The sequence below is a fragment of the Aspergillus pseudonomiae genome (genome assembly GCF_009193645.1).
Source record: "Aspergillus pseudonomiae strain CBS 119388 unplaced genomic scaffold BDV37scaffold_17, whole genome shotgun sequence".
Lineage (NCBI taxonomy): Eukaryota > Fungi > Ascomycota > Eurotiomycetes > Eurotiales > Aspergillaceae > Aspergillus > Aspergillus pseudonomiae.
In genome coordinates this window covers 168,769-182,234 of record NW_022476009.1, presented here as the reverse complement: position 1 = coordinate 182,234, position 13,466 = coordinate 168,769, and the positions used below count along the sequence as shown (strand labels likewise).

General features: G+C 48.7%; 4 protein-coding genes across 4 annotated transcripts; 2 read left to right on the top strand and 2 right to left on the bottom strand.

The window, feature by feature from the left end:
* Positions 1-32: 32 nt before the first annotated feature.
* On the bottom strand, positions 33-2,491 carry BDV37DRAFT_62724 (uncharacterized protein). Its single transcript, XM_032090971.1, has 6 exons — positions 2,236-2,491; positions 1,587-2,168; positions 1,480-1,537; positions 1,367-1,429; positions 1,196-1,307; positions 33-1,131 (listed from the first exon to the last, which is right to left on the bottom strand). The coding sequence occupies exons 1-6, from the start codon at positions 2,368-2,370 to the stop codon at positions 783-785; spliced, it is 1,299 nt and encodes a 432-aa protein (XP_031943664.1). The 5' UTR covers positions 2,371-2,491; the 3' UTR covers positions 33-782.
* BDV37DRAFT_62610 (N-terminal protein methyltransferase) lies at positions 2,385-3,446 on the top strand. Its single transcript, XM_032090970.1, has one exon. It carries the CDS (start codon positions 2,613-2,615, stop codon positions 3,369-3,371), a length of 759 nt encoding a protein of 252 aa, XP_031943663.1. The 5' UTR covers positions 2,385-2,612; the 3' UTR covers positions 3,372-3,446.
* Positions 3,447-3,993: 547 nt separating this feature from the next.
* BDV37DRAFT_269969 (uncharacterized protein) lies at positions 3,994-5,303 on the bottom strand (the record flags this gene model as incomplete). Its single annotated transcript, XM_032084467.1, has 6 exons — positions 3,994-4,260; positions 4,326-4,675; positions 4,726-4,751; positions 4,815-4,876; positions 4,937-5,055; positions 5,126-5,303. The coding sequence occupies 6 exons, from the start codon at positions 5,301-5,303 to the stop codon at positions 3,994-3,996; spliced, it is 1,002 nt and encodes a 333-aa protein (XP_031943662.1).
* A 1,154-nt stretch (positions 5,304-6,457) lies between these two features.
* Positions 6,458-12,828, top strand: BDV37DRAFT_62563 (putative TFIIIC transcription initiation factor complex subunits Tfc3). Its single transcript, XM_032090969.1, has 4 exons — positions 6,458-6,875; positions 7,074-8,167; positions 8,242-8,686; positions 8,745-12,828. Exons 1-4 carry the CDS (start codon positions 6,809-6,811, stop codon positions 12,815-12,817), a joined length of 5,679 nt encoding a protein of 1,892 aa, XP_031943661.1. The 5' UTR covers positions 6,458-6,808; the 3' UTR covers positions 12,818-12,828.
* Positions 12,829-13,466: the final 638 nt, after the last annotated feature.

Here is a 13,466-nt window from a genome sequence, read left to right as displayed (position 1 = left end):
GTACTGAGCTGTAGGTTGCCTGCGCTAACTGCGATCTAGTCACAAAATGACGATCCGTAACTTTGGGCGCAAATTAATACCGTCCAGAAAGTAATCGTTCAACAGAAAGGACGTGTATTATGGCTTTACAACTATGTCCGATCGGCAAGCAAGCTCGCTTTCCTAACCATTTATCCTTCTTATCTTACATTTTCTCCGTCACCCTCTCGTGGCCTGCCATTTTCTGCTGCATGATACCCTAACTGCAATGGGTCGTATATAGGCGTCATCTGTTTCACTGGCTTCATATTATAAACATGTTTTTGATTTACTGTGTCAATTTTATCCTGCTTGGCTAATTGTGACCTTCTTGTACTTACTCTGTCGTTTTTGTTCTGGGGTATAGCTCGAGCAATGGCCTCGAGCCTCCTTTTGCTTTTGCTGTGTATACTTTTCCGCCTTCCTTTTATCTATTATTATCATTACATGGGAGCAGGGGCGCATTGGAAGGCTTCTACCAGTTTAGCCGTGAGCGACTGGAGACAAGACCTATACATGCATCGGGTGTATATCTAGGCTGGTGTATAGATAGACGGTATATTGGAAGGGATGCTAGCGTAGTCTTGTACATTGAAATTTATGTCACAGTTCAATAGCTACTTCATTTAATATCACTTCAAACCTGCATTATCCACCGAATATAAGTCATGTTCCCTTCATCAAGCGCAAGTCTTCTGAACGAATAACTTGTCTACAGAACTCAACCACAAGCTGTTCCATCAGAAGAGTAACCAAATATATCTCTATTTACCCTGACCAACAGCACTTGTAGCCTTCTCGCAAATCTGCTTAATCTGTCCCCACCTACAAAGCAACACCTCCAACCTACTCTTCTCCCACTTCTCCCCACCACTACGTCTCCTAGACCCACCTAGCTTCTCCAACATCGACCCAATAATCTCCATCGTCCTCTCACACTCCTCAAGATAAACCCCAATCCAACCCCGAATCACCTCCGCCGACTTCCCCGCGTCGAAGGCCCGTTTCGACCGACCCTCGATGTAGATCCGGAAGTCCCGTTTGGACATGTATTTGAGACAGGCGGCTGTTTCGATGCCGCTGCTTACGCCGGTTTCTGTGACTTCGAAGTTGCTTTTTCGGGAGTTGTATTAGTATGAATGGGATGGTGGGGAGAATTACTGGGATGTTGACGTACCCGAAACACCCTTGGTGGACTAGTTCTTTTTTATCGGTTGTTGTTAGGTCTTGGGAGATTATGTCGTCTAGGTATATTGAGTCGGATTCGTTCTTGTCGAGAAAGAAGCCGTCTGCAGGGTTTCTCTTTTGTTAGAGGTGTATGATGGGGGTGGGGTTAGAGGGAACTGACATTCGACGAAGAGGAAGTCGTTTGAGTGGGCGCCGTAGCTCATGTAGACCTCTGAGCCTTTTTCTGTGGCGGTGATTAGCCCTATTCTTCTACCGTTGGTTCAGTATACTTACCGTATCGTCTAGTTGCCCGGAATGTGTAGTCGATATGGTCGAATCTGACCTCACATGCCTTTTCATCTGTTAGGTAGGGCAGGTAAGGGAAGAATGAGTGGGCTAACCGCGTTATCCTCGTGATTGAAATAATCAGCATAAGGGACCATCGCGATGGCGTCGTTCCAATCCTCCGGTTCGCCCTTTCCGGGGGAGATATAGTAGAAGCTTCTTGAGTTGATGATGAGCCAGTAATATGCGAACGTCTTCCACTCTGTTTTGGGGAACACGGAGAGAACCTGTTCCCAGGCGTGTCTGAGTCGCTTTTCCTCTTGCGCCAGCATGTTCTGATACCGGGTGTCGTAGTTGATGTCTACGGGTACCTTTTCGAAAGAATTCCATAGCCCAGATACAGAGGGCGGGAGCAGACTGGGTGTGGAGGAATTGTCCTCGTCTTCGAAGGCAGAATTAGACCGTCGCAGATGAGTCGGCCATAGTATAGGTGTGCTATCTTCGAGCTCCTGCCAGTTTGGCCAGACGTTGCGCCATGCGTCTATCTCTTTCAGGGCTTTGGCGTCCCCGTGCGTGAGATATGCGGCTAGGATGCCGTGCACGGATGCGCCCTCTGGGAAGAGATCCACGAATGAAGACGGGATGGAGTCAATGGATAGCATTGCCGTTTGTGGGACAGTGAGCATGATCTCTCCCTCCTTTCGCGTGATGGCTGGTCAATCATTGTAGCGACGTTGTACGGTTGTATCTTGTTGACGTACTCACTTCTATGGTCTTGGTTGCAATCATTCCTAACCGGCGGCCGGGGAATCGAGCTGGCGCTATGCCGTTGATCTCGATTCCCTTCTCGATGGCCCATTTGGTGAAGGCGAGATGTTCTTGACCCGGCAATTCGTCCATCTCTGCTGCCGATTCTTCTACTGCCTGGGAATGTTGATATGCCTAGGTTGAGTCGTCGCGAATGCACCCAGCTAACAGTAACTGTCTCGACTCTGGCCAATCGGAGTGTGCGATAGACCGGAAAAGGCTTACATAATCTGGCGGAAATTCCGTGATTTCTCATCACAAAAATCTCCAAGGGGACGGAAAAGCTACAATTCACGACACAGGAACTCACCCAGCCACTAGTTCTAGTCGTGGCGATGGCTTCTGAGCCAGTCGCATCGGGGCCTGGCGAGGCCAACCCGGAGAACCCCGCAATGGCAGCCCCAGATTCTAAGATCGACCACGCCGCATCTATCCGATACTGGAACAGCGTCGCTGCCAACTCCAACACCATGCTGGGCATGCTGGGGAGCTACCCCTGGTATACACGCATTGATCTACGCGGCTCGAAAAGTTTTCTTTCCAAGGTCCGACGATTGGTGCCCGGTTGCACCACCGAAGGGAAATTGAAGCTGGGAGCTGACTGCGGTGCGGGGGTGGGGCGCGTCACGGAGGGGTTCCTCAAGGATGTCTGCGAAACCGTGGACGCAGTCGAGCCGGTCGAGAAATTCACCCAGGTTATACACGACAGCGCTCTGAAGCGATCTGGTGTGGTGGGCGATATTTACACCGTCGGTTTGGAGGGGTGGTACCCGGAGAAGAAATACGACCTGATCTGGACTCAATTCTGCGTGGGACATTTAACCGACGTGCAGTTGGTTGAGTACTTTGTGCGGTGTCGTGAGTCTTTGACCGATACGGGAATCGTGGTTGTCAAGGAGAACCAGTCGACTGATCTCAATGGAAATGATATGTATGATGACGAGGACAGTAGCGTGACGAGGACGGATGAAAAGTTTAAAGAAATCTTCAAGCAGGCTGGATTGATCCTTGTCACATCCGAATTGCAGCTCGGATTCCCGAAGAATTTCAAGCTGCTTCCTGTGAGGTTCTATGCTCTGCGGCCGAAGAGTTGAACTCACTTTCCAACATTGTCACGCGCCTTCATACCTCAGGAGTTAGATACCGGAGTGTCTGGATATACCCAACGGGGTTGCAAGCGAACCAGTGTGATGTCTGGTATTCCTAGTTCCTGGCCTGGCATCCCTATTTGCTAATGCCAAGCTCATGCGCCATCCGCCGCGTCGTCATGTCCAACGGAACCGTCCGTCGCTTTTGGATACGGCTGACAGTCGATGTGACTAACCCCTTGATCATTATACGACGGCATCTGAAAGGTCATTTCAAGCTTGACTAGCAGCCTCACTAACAACGGGATGCAAATATTGGGCAAAAATATACATTGACCTAAATACATTAGAGCTAGGGTATCTATATACAATACATTGAATACACGTGGATTTTAAGCATATCGTCGTTACCCTTGCTGTCCACAGCTGGATCATTGTCACAACTTCCGTTGAGATATCAGGGTTCATGGCGTGGTTGGACCAACCTGATTTTCCAATGAACTGCTGGGGTCAAGTAAAGGCGTGCTTGTTAACCCCCCGAAGTTTGCAAGCGCGCAAAGACAACTGGATGGATGATAAAGGAAAGATTGATCACAACCTGCGCCTTTCTGTCATGCAAAACATTGAATCATACGTTTGAATGGCCGTCAGACGGGGTAGATTGTGTAGAGGGCTTTTCCTTGTTTTTCTCGCGGCCCCAAGGCCATAAATGTTCGTGTATTGACTCGAGGCGAGTCCGATCAGCCGGCGCGCTAATATCATCCGTGTATGGAATACCTCCTTGACCGCGGTTTTCAGCCCATGCCTTCTTCTCACGACGAAGATCACTTTGGACCCACGGGATGGTAATTAGCGTCCAGACGCCGGCCCAAGCGAACGGCAAGGACCACCCAAGCTATGAAGAACGAACCCGTCAGCTTTCCATGTAATCGATCATCAAAAACGGGATGGGCGGTTTACCGTGTATGCAACAGGTCTTGGTGTCGTAAAAACAATTGCAGTGATGGCGGCGGCAAAAATAATGGAGCCCCCGGCCCAGAAACAGTTCATTTGAAAGAGCATACGGCGGAAGTATGGGCTTGAAAGATACCGGACTCGAAGGGCATACCGGAACTTCTGGCCCCCGCCCCCATCCACTGCTACCACATCTTCGATCATGACATATAAAGCTGTGGGCATTGTAGAGCCCTTTGGGGTCGAGGAAATTCGGAAAGGAGCCTTGAAACCTAGCACACGGAGAATATCGAGGGCCAAGTAGACACCACCGAAGTAGAACATGACGCTTGGGAGAACCATGGCTACTAGTCGCACTATAGAATTATAAGTATGGGAGAGAGCAATGAACGGTAGGGTATGTTACCATAGGGTTCCGGCTGGACGGTTCCCCTGGCCTCTTGTTAGTATATAACACAGCAACTATCCAGAACAATGAATACTTCCGAAACTTACACGATGAGTTCAACGGCGAGGATCAGCCAGACGATGGTGAAATTGATATGGAAGAAATCCAGCTGCAATGGAACGTCAGTTCCCAATATATTCTACCCTCGGGGCGTCTTGATCAAGCCTACCCATGATTTTCGTGCGTTCAACGGTCGAGCGCGAGAATCCTTTCGGAACAAGTTATAGAGCCGGTAGAAGTATTCAAATACAGAAATTCCTCCCAATGAAGCTGTCACAATGGTAAAGACTAATTGCACGGATCGGTTAGCACGTATGTCATGCCTGCGTATACACCGAAGACTATGCCAGGAACATACCCAAGTTATGCGACAGGTTAGTGCCATACCACAGACCAAAGTAAAGCGCTATGGGTTGAGCGAGGGCATCAATAACGAATAATATCCAAAAAATCGCGATTGACTTCTTTCGTGTCCGTAATGAGTAAGGGAGCGGCGGAGGTTCCAAAGGGTTGGTGCTGGCGGTTCCTTCTTCCATCGCTATAGCTCTAGCGATGGTGAGGATATGCGGAGATTAACTGGGGTTCGACAGTATTGTTGCTGATAGGAGATCAATGGAAGGGAGATTGTCATGCAACGAGATTCATGGTGTGATCGAAGAATGGTAGAAATAATCCGAGTGTGAGTGGCGAGAACGGGGCTGAGTTATTGCCGCTGTCAAGGCACGTTGGGACTGGTGATAGTTTTATGTGGGCTGCAACCAATTCATTGAGTGCACCGGACGGTAGACGGGAGAAGATTGTTCTAGGTCGAGAAAGATGCAAAAGGACCGGAAACAAATGGAGTATTTTTTTTCTTTTCTTTTCTTTTTTTTTTTTTGGGCTGGCTGTAAAGTATTAGACTTTTCTGGGTTGAACAAACAAGGTGCCTGACGTAACCGGACCCCGTGATGTCATTTGACATCTTTCAAGATTGCAAAGTGTATGTTTAGATCAATAACTAGTTAATTAAATGTCCAAGACGGTATGCCGAGGAACAACACCAGCAGCAACAACAACAACAACAGCAGCATTCTTGATTATCTTCCCCTCCGAAAATAACCATGAATACCTTACAGTCCACACCTGCCTGATTTTCGGAGTACGTAAAGTTTCACCTTCCGTAGGATCAAAAACTCGAAGAAAGGTTTTGCATATTATTGGCTCCGTTTGTTGCTATCGGCGGTTGGCTGTCGCCGAACTTCCGATGGCAGCGAAGCACAGCTACAAAGTACTACGCAGTACGACTAGTAGTATGGAGTACTGTATCTACGTATCTACTACATACCTCAATGTGTGTACCTGAGTTCGAGACTTGATCGCTTCGTTATTCAGATGAATCGATGTATTAGACTAAAATCAATTATTACTATTCTCTCGAAGCAATATCCCAAAATTCTTTGCTTCTCGGTTTACTTGGTTGTCCTGCAGAATTTCAGGTAAAAGCTGGAAAGAGTAAAAGGCGAACCCGGTCTAGCCGGCCGATCAGCGACGATCCCTTTGGATGATGCATTAGGTGCGTTATGCCGAGAAATCGAGTGCTGTATGACTAATTATGATAGTATAACTTGTGCAGCAAATTCAAGTAAGATTGCGTATCCTGAACGGTTCCTTCAAATCAAAGCACGAAGGACCTGGAAGCTAAGGATTTCAAGTAATTCAAAGCGAGTGCTAGGTACCATACTACTAGTGGTAGTTTAACCCTATTTGTGATTGAACGAATCATGCCACTGAGACTCAAGACCTTCATTCGATGCCTGAGAACCATGGCAGACATCACGTGCCGGGAGACCCGCCACCCCCACCAATTTGCTGCACATAATTTTTCACTCTACGGCGATGGTTCGAATCTCGCGCTCAACGTGGATCGAAGGCTTGTCAATTTTCTTTTTGCGACGGAGAGATTATCCCCCAGGTGATGAGTTGAGATCAATGGGAACACGTCAAATTTTTTTACTCCCCCCGTTCCCTTACCTATTGGCCGCAATTCAGCCATGTAAATAGGATGGCCCCTAGTCTACGAGAGTTGATTGATTTTCTCCTCGCAGAGATTGCTCTCTGCGGTGATCAAGGTCAGTTCGCTGTCTTTTGTGTTCTTGTTATGAGGGTCCACTACTGCAGCACCGGCTCTAATTTTGGCGATTTGATATCCAAATCCCTGCATCCTGCTTCTTCTGGCGCTGTGATCAAAACTCTCTTTTTGTTTCAAAAATTTTCAATAAGACAATTGGATGTACCATAAAAAGTATAAGGAGACTAACGTACTCCAGGCGCTTCTCCTTCCGATGTCTTGACGTTCATCAATACTTTCTATGCCAAGGCTGCACAAGATGCATCCACCCGCAGCCATGTCGTTGACCGGCAATTTCAGGAAAAAGTCTGGTCGTGGCTAGCAAGAAACCCTGAAGTTTCTATTGGTGAAAATAGAGAATGGAATGCTCTGAGTTTTAGTGATGTAGAACGTCGTGTTAATGATGCATCCAGCTCTGAGCACACTGCCCAAAGCCCAATTCGTGTTTTTGTCTCGAAGGAGAGGACATGGCTTGCCATTACAGGCCATGAGCCAGACGAAAACAAACTTCTTGCCACTGAATTCGCTCTACTATCTATCATCGCATCGCGCAAGTCGAATGGTATTGCTCAGACGGAATTGGTGAAACTGAGCGGCCAAGACAAGCGCTCAGTCCCCAAGCGAACTGACCAACTGCAGCAAAAAGGCTACATTGAGAAGAGGGCTATCCAGATCAAATCAACCCGAACTAGTCTTTGCACCCTACGTAAATTTATGCAAGCAGAGCAATCATCTGCGGAAACCACAAAAGACCAATCCTCGGGCCAACCACAAGTGATCGACTATAAGGAATTCAGCAAGCAGCTTTTCAGTATCCTTCGGGAGCATGAGATCATTTCCCGGGTTGATCTCAAGAAAATTCTCGGCTTCGCGGATAGATGGCGGTGGCGTATCCTCTCTCGTGCTCTGCGGAAATTTGAACGCATAGGCGTCTTAATGCGTGTCAAGGCCATGTCGCAGTTTTCTGAGAATGATAAACATTATTTTGCTTGCGTGAAGCTTATACGAGAACCGACCGAAAAGGATTTGGAGTTGTTCCATGAATTTAGTCGAGGCATCTCAACCAATCTGGAGCAGGATGATAATGCGGAACTGGATGAAGACGTAGACCCGAATGATGCGACAAGGGAATCTCCTTTGCTAAATAATGGTGAAACGCTCAATGTGATGAAACGAGAGGAGGATACAGATGAAGCAGGTCGCATTCTTCCTGTGTGGTCTCCAGACCAGACTATCCACAACCTGATCCTTGACGTTGTCGAAAATGCGGGGACTGACGGAATTATGAATCAGGTGCGTTAGATTAAAAGAGACAAAAAATGGCTACCTGTCATCATTCAAGGAATGTAATCTGACTTACCTACCAGCAAATCATCAGAAAATGCTTTGGTGGTTTCTACCGTCGGCCACTGGAGAACACAATGAGTCGTCTGGTAGAATGTTGGCAGCTGTCACAACCATTGCATCTACGCCATATGGCTATTGTACGAGACACGGTACTAAACCGCACTATAACTCAGTATAACCATTTCACCGCAACAAACTTTGCAAAGCTTGTTGAGTCGGGCGAGTCAGCCTGGGAAGCTGTTGAGTTTACCCCGAAAAATCCGAAGGTGGACAAGATTCGCGCACCGCCTGTTGACGCACAGCCTGAGCTGGATAAGTATGGACTGCCTGTGGCTGTACCTGCAAAGGAGCTCCTGAAAAATGGCGATGTTTCTCTTTTGGAATGCATAGTTGCAGTGGACCCGTCAAGCTACAATGTCACCAACACTGATGCCGCAGCAATCCGACTTAAAGATGGAACATACGGTGGGTTATTCCAAGTCCGAGGAACCTTGATGTTATCCACAGCACTGACGATTCCTAGCACTCTACTGTGGGCAAACCAAGGCGCCTGCGGGAAGTAGAAGGCTTGCTACAGGTTCTGACATAGTAACTCCGAGCAGACCGAAAAGACCACGCCTCGATGTATCAGATTCGGAGATGGGTGAAAAAACCCCAGGCAGTTCTATCTCGACTGTCAAACGCCGGAAAGTACCAAGGGATGAGTCTGCAAAGTTCCAAGGAATGTCTGAGATCGAGAAGCTTAGAGCTCTTGGTTTAGATGAGACTTGGACAGAGTACAACGCGCTGCTGATTCAACGTCCACATTCTGGAGTTTATGTCACACCACGTGGAAGGCGAAGACCTACTGGCAAAAGACAAGGTCGTCCAAGGATCAGTCGAATTGCTGTCTTCAAGTCCTCGAAGCTATCGTCTTTTCCCTGGTTTATGGAAGAAGCTGAAGGAGGCGACCAAGACGGCGGATCACAGCAGCCTTCTCGGGAACAGACTGTCGAAGAGACTGTTGAAGAAAATGTCGAAGACACACCTGTTCCCACACCCATTCCCACACCTGCCACGGCAAGTAGGATCTTAGATGCTGCTCCTGAAGATATAGATGCCACACCTTCCCGAGGCACTAAAAGACGCTCAAGGCAACCCGCATCTAAACTTGAATCTAGCCCAGCAACTATGCGCAATCCAAAACAGAGACGCATTACGGACTTTACCACTAAGGCTAATAGTGTTCCTATGATTGGTATCAGAAATCCTGCGGCCGTTCCAGCTGAAGACTCAAGACAGGATAGCCCTGATGTTGACAATGATGATAAAACCCAAGGGAAGCCATTGAAACGGAAGAGGGCTGAGTCACCCAACCAAAATAGCCAAGAGGTTGTAACCGAGAGGAGTTTAAGAGAGAGCAAGGTTCATGCGACACAGGCCCTAGAGGTACCGTCGTCCAAGAAGCCTCGCGAAGTAGTCAGAAATGAGGCAAATAAAGACGCCACAGGCGCTAAAGACAACCTTACAACGGATCATGCTCCTGTTAATGACTTGAATGGATCGGCACCAATGGAGACAGAGGAATGCAACACGGCGCCGACAGACGGGGTTGCAGTGGACCAAACACCGGCATCTGGGGCTGTTGTAGACCGCCAAGAAGGCAACGCCAACCCCTTGGAGCGTCCAGATACGGAAACGCTGGGTGAGGGCAGCAGAGCGAGAGAAAATGTGAAGGAAAAGAAAGGTTCTGTCGGTTTCATACGGCGAAAGATTATTTTGGACATCGTCGAAAAAGCTGGCGGAGCATTCCCCATGGGAACTGAGATCTGGTACCCGTTCGCGACTGCATGGAGGAAGACCAAGTACAAAGAAACCCCCGACCTTCGTACGATCAAAGCAACTGTGAAACATATAATCGATGCTGGAAAGCTTCGCCAATTAACCTTTAGTGGGAAGGATAACAAAGGGGTTATGGTAACAAAGAATATCATAACTAAACCCGACATGCGGGCAGATGACCCCCTGGTCATCGATATGCAAAAAAAGATGCTGGCTGCAGGCTCCCGGCATTACATTCCAGACAATGTCGACTACGATCCTGAAATGACAAAGACTGGTGCAAGGAGAGTCACTTTTGGAAAAGACGGCAGAGACCCCAATACGTATTCCAAACTTCCTGTCGAGTCAGCACTCACAGTGCAATTGCAGTATAAACCAGGCTTTGTTGTAGCCCAGGAGAAGAGGAAGGGTCTCAGCGTTCAGAAGCGACTGCTGCAGAGGATCGGGGAAGGGAAGGAAAATCATTCAAAAGTGGTTCGACTCTTGTCACTCCAGCGACCGTTGGCACAAGACTCTACTACTCCTGGAATGACTGCTGCTACAAGGCCCGATCAAATGGCTAACCAAGGTAGAAGGCGGATCAAACCAGGACGTCGACCTTCCGTACTTCAAGCGCAGGACGGCTCAGCCGCCGAAGGTGGCCGGAGAATGAGACGCCTTTGGATTCCCATATCGTCTATGGCACCATACGCGATGCTGATGAACTCAAGGCAGACGTTCTATGCAAATACAGGAACCTTTTCAACAGACGGAGGCCTTGCTGCTCTGCGGGCTGCAAGGCATGACCAGAAGAAAGCGCGCGAGTTACCACGTACTCTAGACGCCACCAGCGACAAAACACCTGAGCTGCCTCATTCGCTTGATGATTTGTTTAGCCAGACACGGCGACGCCCTGTTGACTACTCCGAAAGTGTAGACCCCCGATCGAACCGGTTCTTTTATGATACGAATGTGATTATGCGATGGGAACTTCAAAACGAAGGATTACTTGACAAGAAGAGTGCAGATCTTTGGTACATCAATCAGACAGTGCAGAATAGTTTTGATAGCGCTGGAATAGAGGGTAACATACGGTTTGACGTTGATGAACCGGAGCTTCCAGCGCGTCCCCTGCCAGAGCCCAGGGTTACCAGGCAAAAGGGGCGCCGATCCGACTTTTCTGCACAACCTGGTACTTTTGGCACAATGACGCTTCTCGAACCTAACCGACTCCCGATATCTCGGACACTGGCTCCTGGAGTAACGCAGAACCGTCGCTTGGAGAAACTCAATGCATCAATGGCAGCTGGCGATGAGTTCGATACGACAATACAACCCACTGGATCTCGAGCACCTGCTCGTCGGAATCGCACTGGATATCAATTGCCGCACTTGCTGACTCAAAGGATCATGATTGCGATTGTTGTGGTCCGTGCCTTAGCGGGGGGTTATGAAGGTAAAGTTGTCGACTGGACACTCTTTTCTAACAGCTTTCCGGATTATGATCCGCTTTTCATCCAAGCGAAAGGGAAGTACGTGTTAAGCAAGAACCGGCTCCAGTTGGCGAAAATGCAGAGCGACTTCCAAGAGCGTTATCTTGAAGCATACAGCAATGGCCAAGTTCCTCCGATCAACTACGATGATCTCGAGGGGTATGATTGGGAATGGATTGTCGATTGGGCAAACGCTCAACTCGATGTCCCCAAATCCGAAAAGCTCCTTCCGGACCTCCCCGCCACACGAGAGCAATTTGACAGTGTATTCGAGATTCGGGAGGAACCGCCGAGCACTCTGGATGATATTTATCAAACCACTCAGCCATTGACCATCAATCGCAAGCGTAACCTTTTTGCGAGCGTCCCATTTGCCCTCCCCTTGATCGATGAACACAAGACGCCTACCCCTCCCAAGCAGGATCTTTCTCGCTTGGAAGTGGTCAAATCATGGATTCGGGCCAACGTCGTTACTCCGGAAGAGGCATACAGACCTGCCGAGGCCCGACAGGCACTGTCATACATGGGAACTTTTATAGAAAACGCCATCGGGTCGTTGGTAACAGAGAGGATCATATCAATGGGTAACAGAGGCAGGATCACGCCGGGCCGCAACTACGACATCACAGATCACTTCCTGCACGCATTGGGACGTAAGCGACTGATTGAAAGCACCCAGCTCCGACGGGCAGCCAGGTTCAAAACGCAAGTGCTCGACCCAGCACTACAATCTGAAGGCAAATTTGAGATCAAATATAATGCCGAAGACGGCGACATACTAGCCGTGATCAACCTATTGGCCGCTCGCAGAGTGACCCTGAGACCACGAGATGCCCCACGCGATAAATACGGGCTGACAGAGGGCGGATACCTGACCAGACAAATCGACAGGGATAAGCTCCGCTTCGCAGTTGAGCTGTACCCCGTTGAAGAAACCTACGTGTACGGGAACCCGATTGAGAAGGAACTCAAGGATGTCCCGGCGCCTTGCCCGCCCCGAGCTACGAACAACGGGGCGGCCTGGGTACCAGAAAAAATCCCTCTATGGTGTGATATACACGGAGGCTTCATCAAGTTACTGTGGGATTTGGCCGTCGCCGCAGTAGCTGGCTGTGTCGCTAGCAGACCGGGGCTCAGCGCCGCGAGCATTGCCAGCATGATCAAACCCACAATGGGAGCATGGGAAATCGAGCATCTGCTGAAATGGATGACAGAGATTGGGGCCATGCGAAAGGAGGGCCCCAGTGGCGAGAAAGAAGCTGGATGGATCCTCCAAGAATGGTGGTGGATGATACTATGCTAGTTAATCTCATCTATCCCCTTATATGTATTTGAATATGTATAGTACTATAGTTTTTTTTTGGCCTAATCATGAAGATCAATAATACACACCCACCGTACTCCGTGTCCTATCACCTAATAATACTATAGCACTCGTGGAGCATTCTAAGTCAGAACCACTGCATCGCATTTGCAAAAGCAAGACAGAAAATGATGGATGCCACATACGCAGGCCTAAACCGTTATTCAGGGCGACAACCCCGACCAACCAGCCGCCCCCTTTCATTCTTTTCCTCTCCATACTTTTCTTTGAGTTTCAGCGTGCTTTGGTCTACGGACAAAGTTCGGTTAAAGGGACACAGTATTTCCTGGGTTGCACCAGGGCGATCTAGAGCGATCCGTGCTCCGGCGCAAGGTAGCACCGTTGGAATTGGGCACGGTCACTAGGCCGGAGATGGTATGTCGTTCGCGTTATTTAATATTACCGTTATAAGTGTGGCTTTTTATGCCTCCTCCAATTAATATGTGCGGTGTTGATCGTAATGGAGCCTTGAATGGCTGGTTGGCTTTAATGGATATGAATGGATGGGACGATATGCGTGTTAATACTCCAGGAATTGAACCCACCTTGAGAGTCAGTTGGAGTGTGAAAGTGATGTCTCGACATGCTA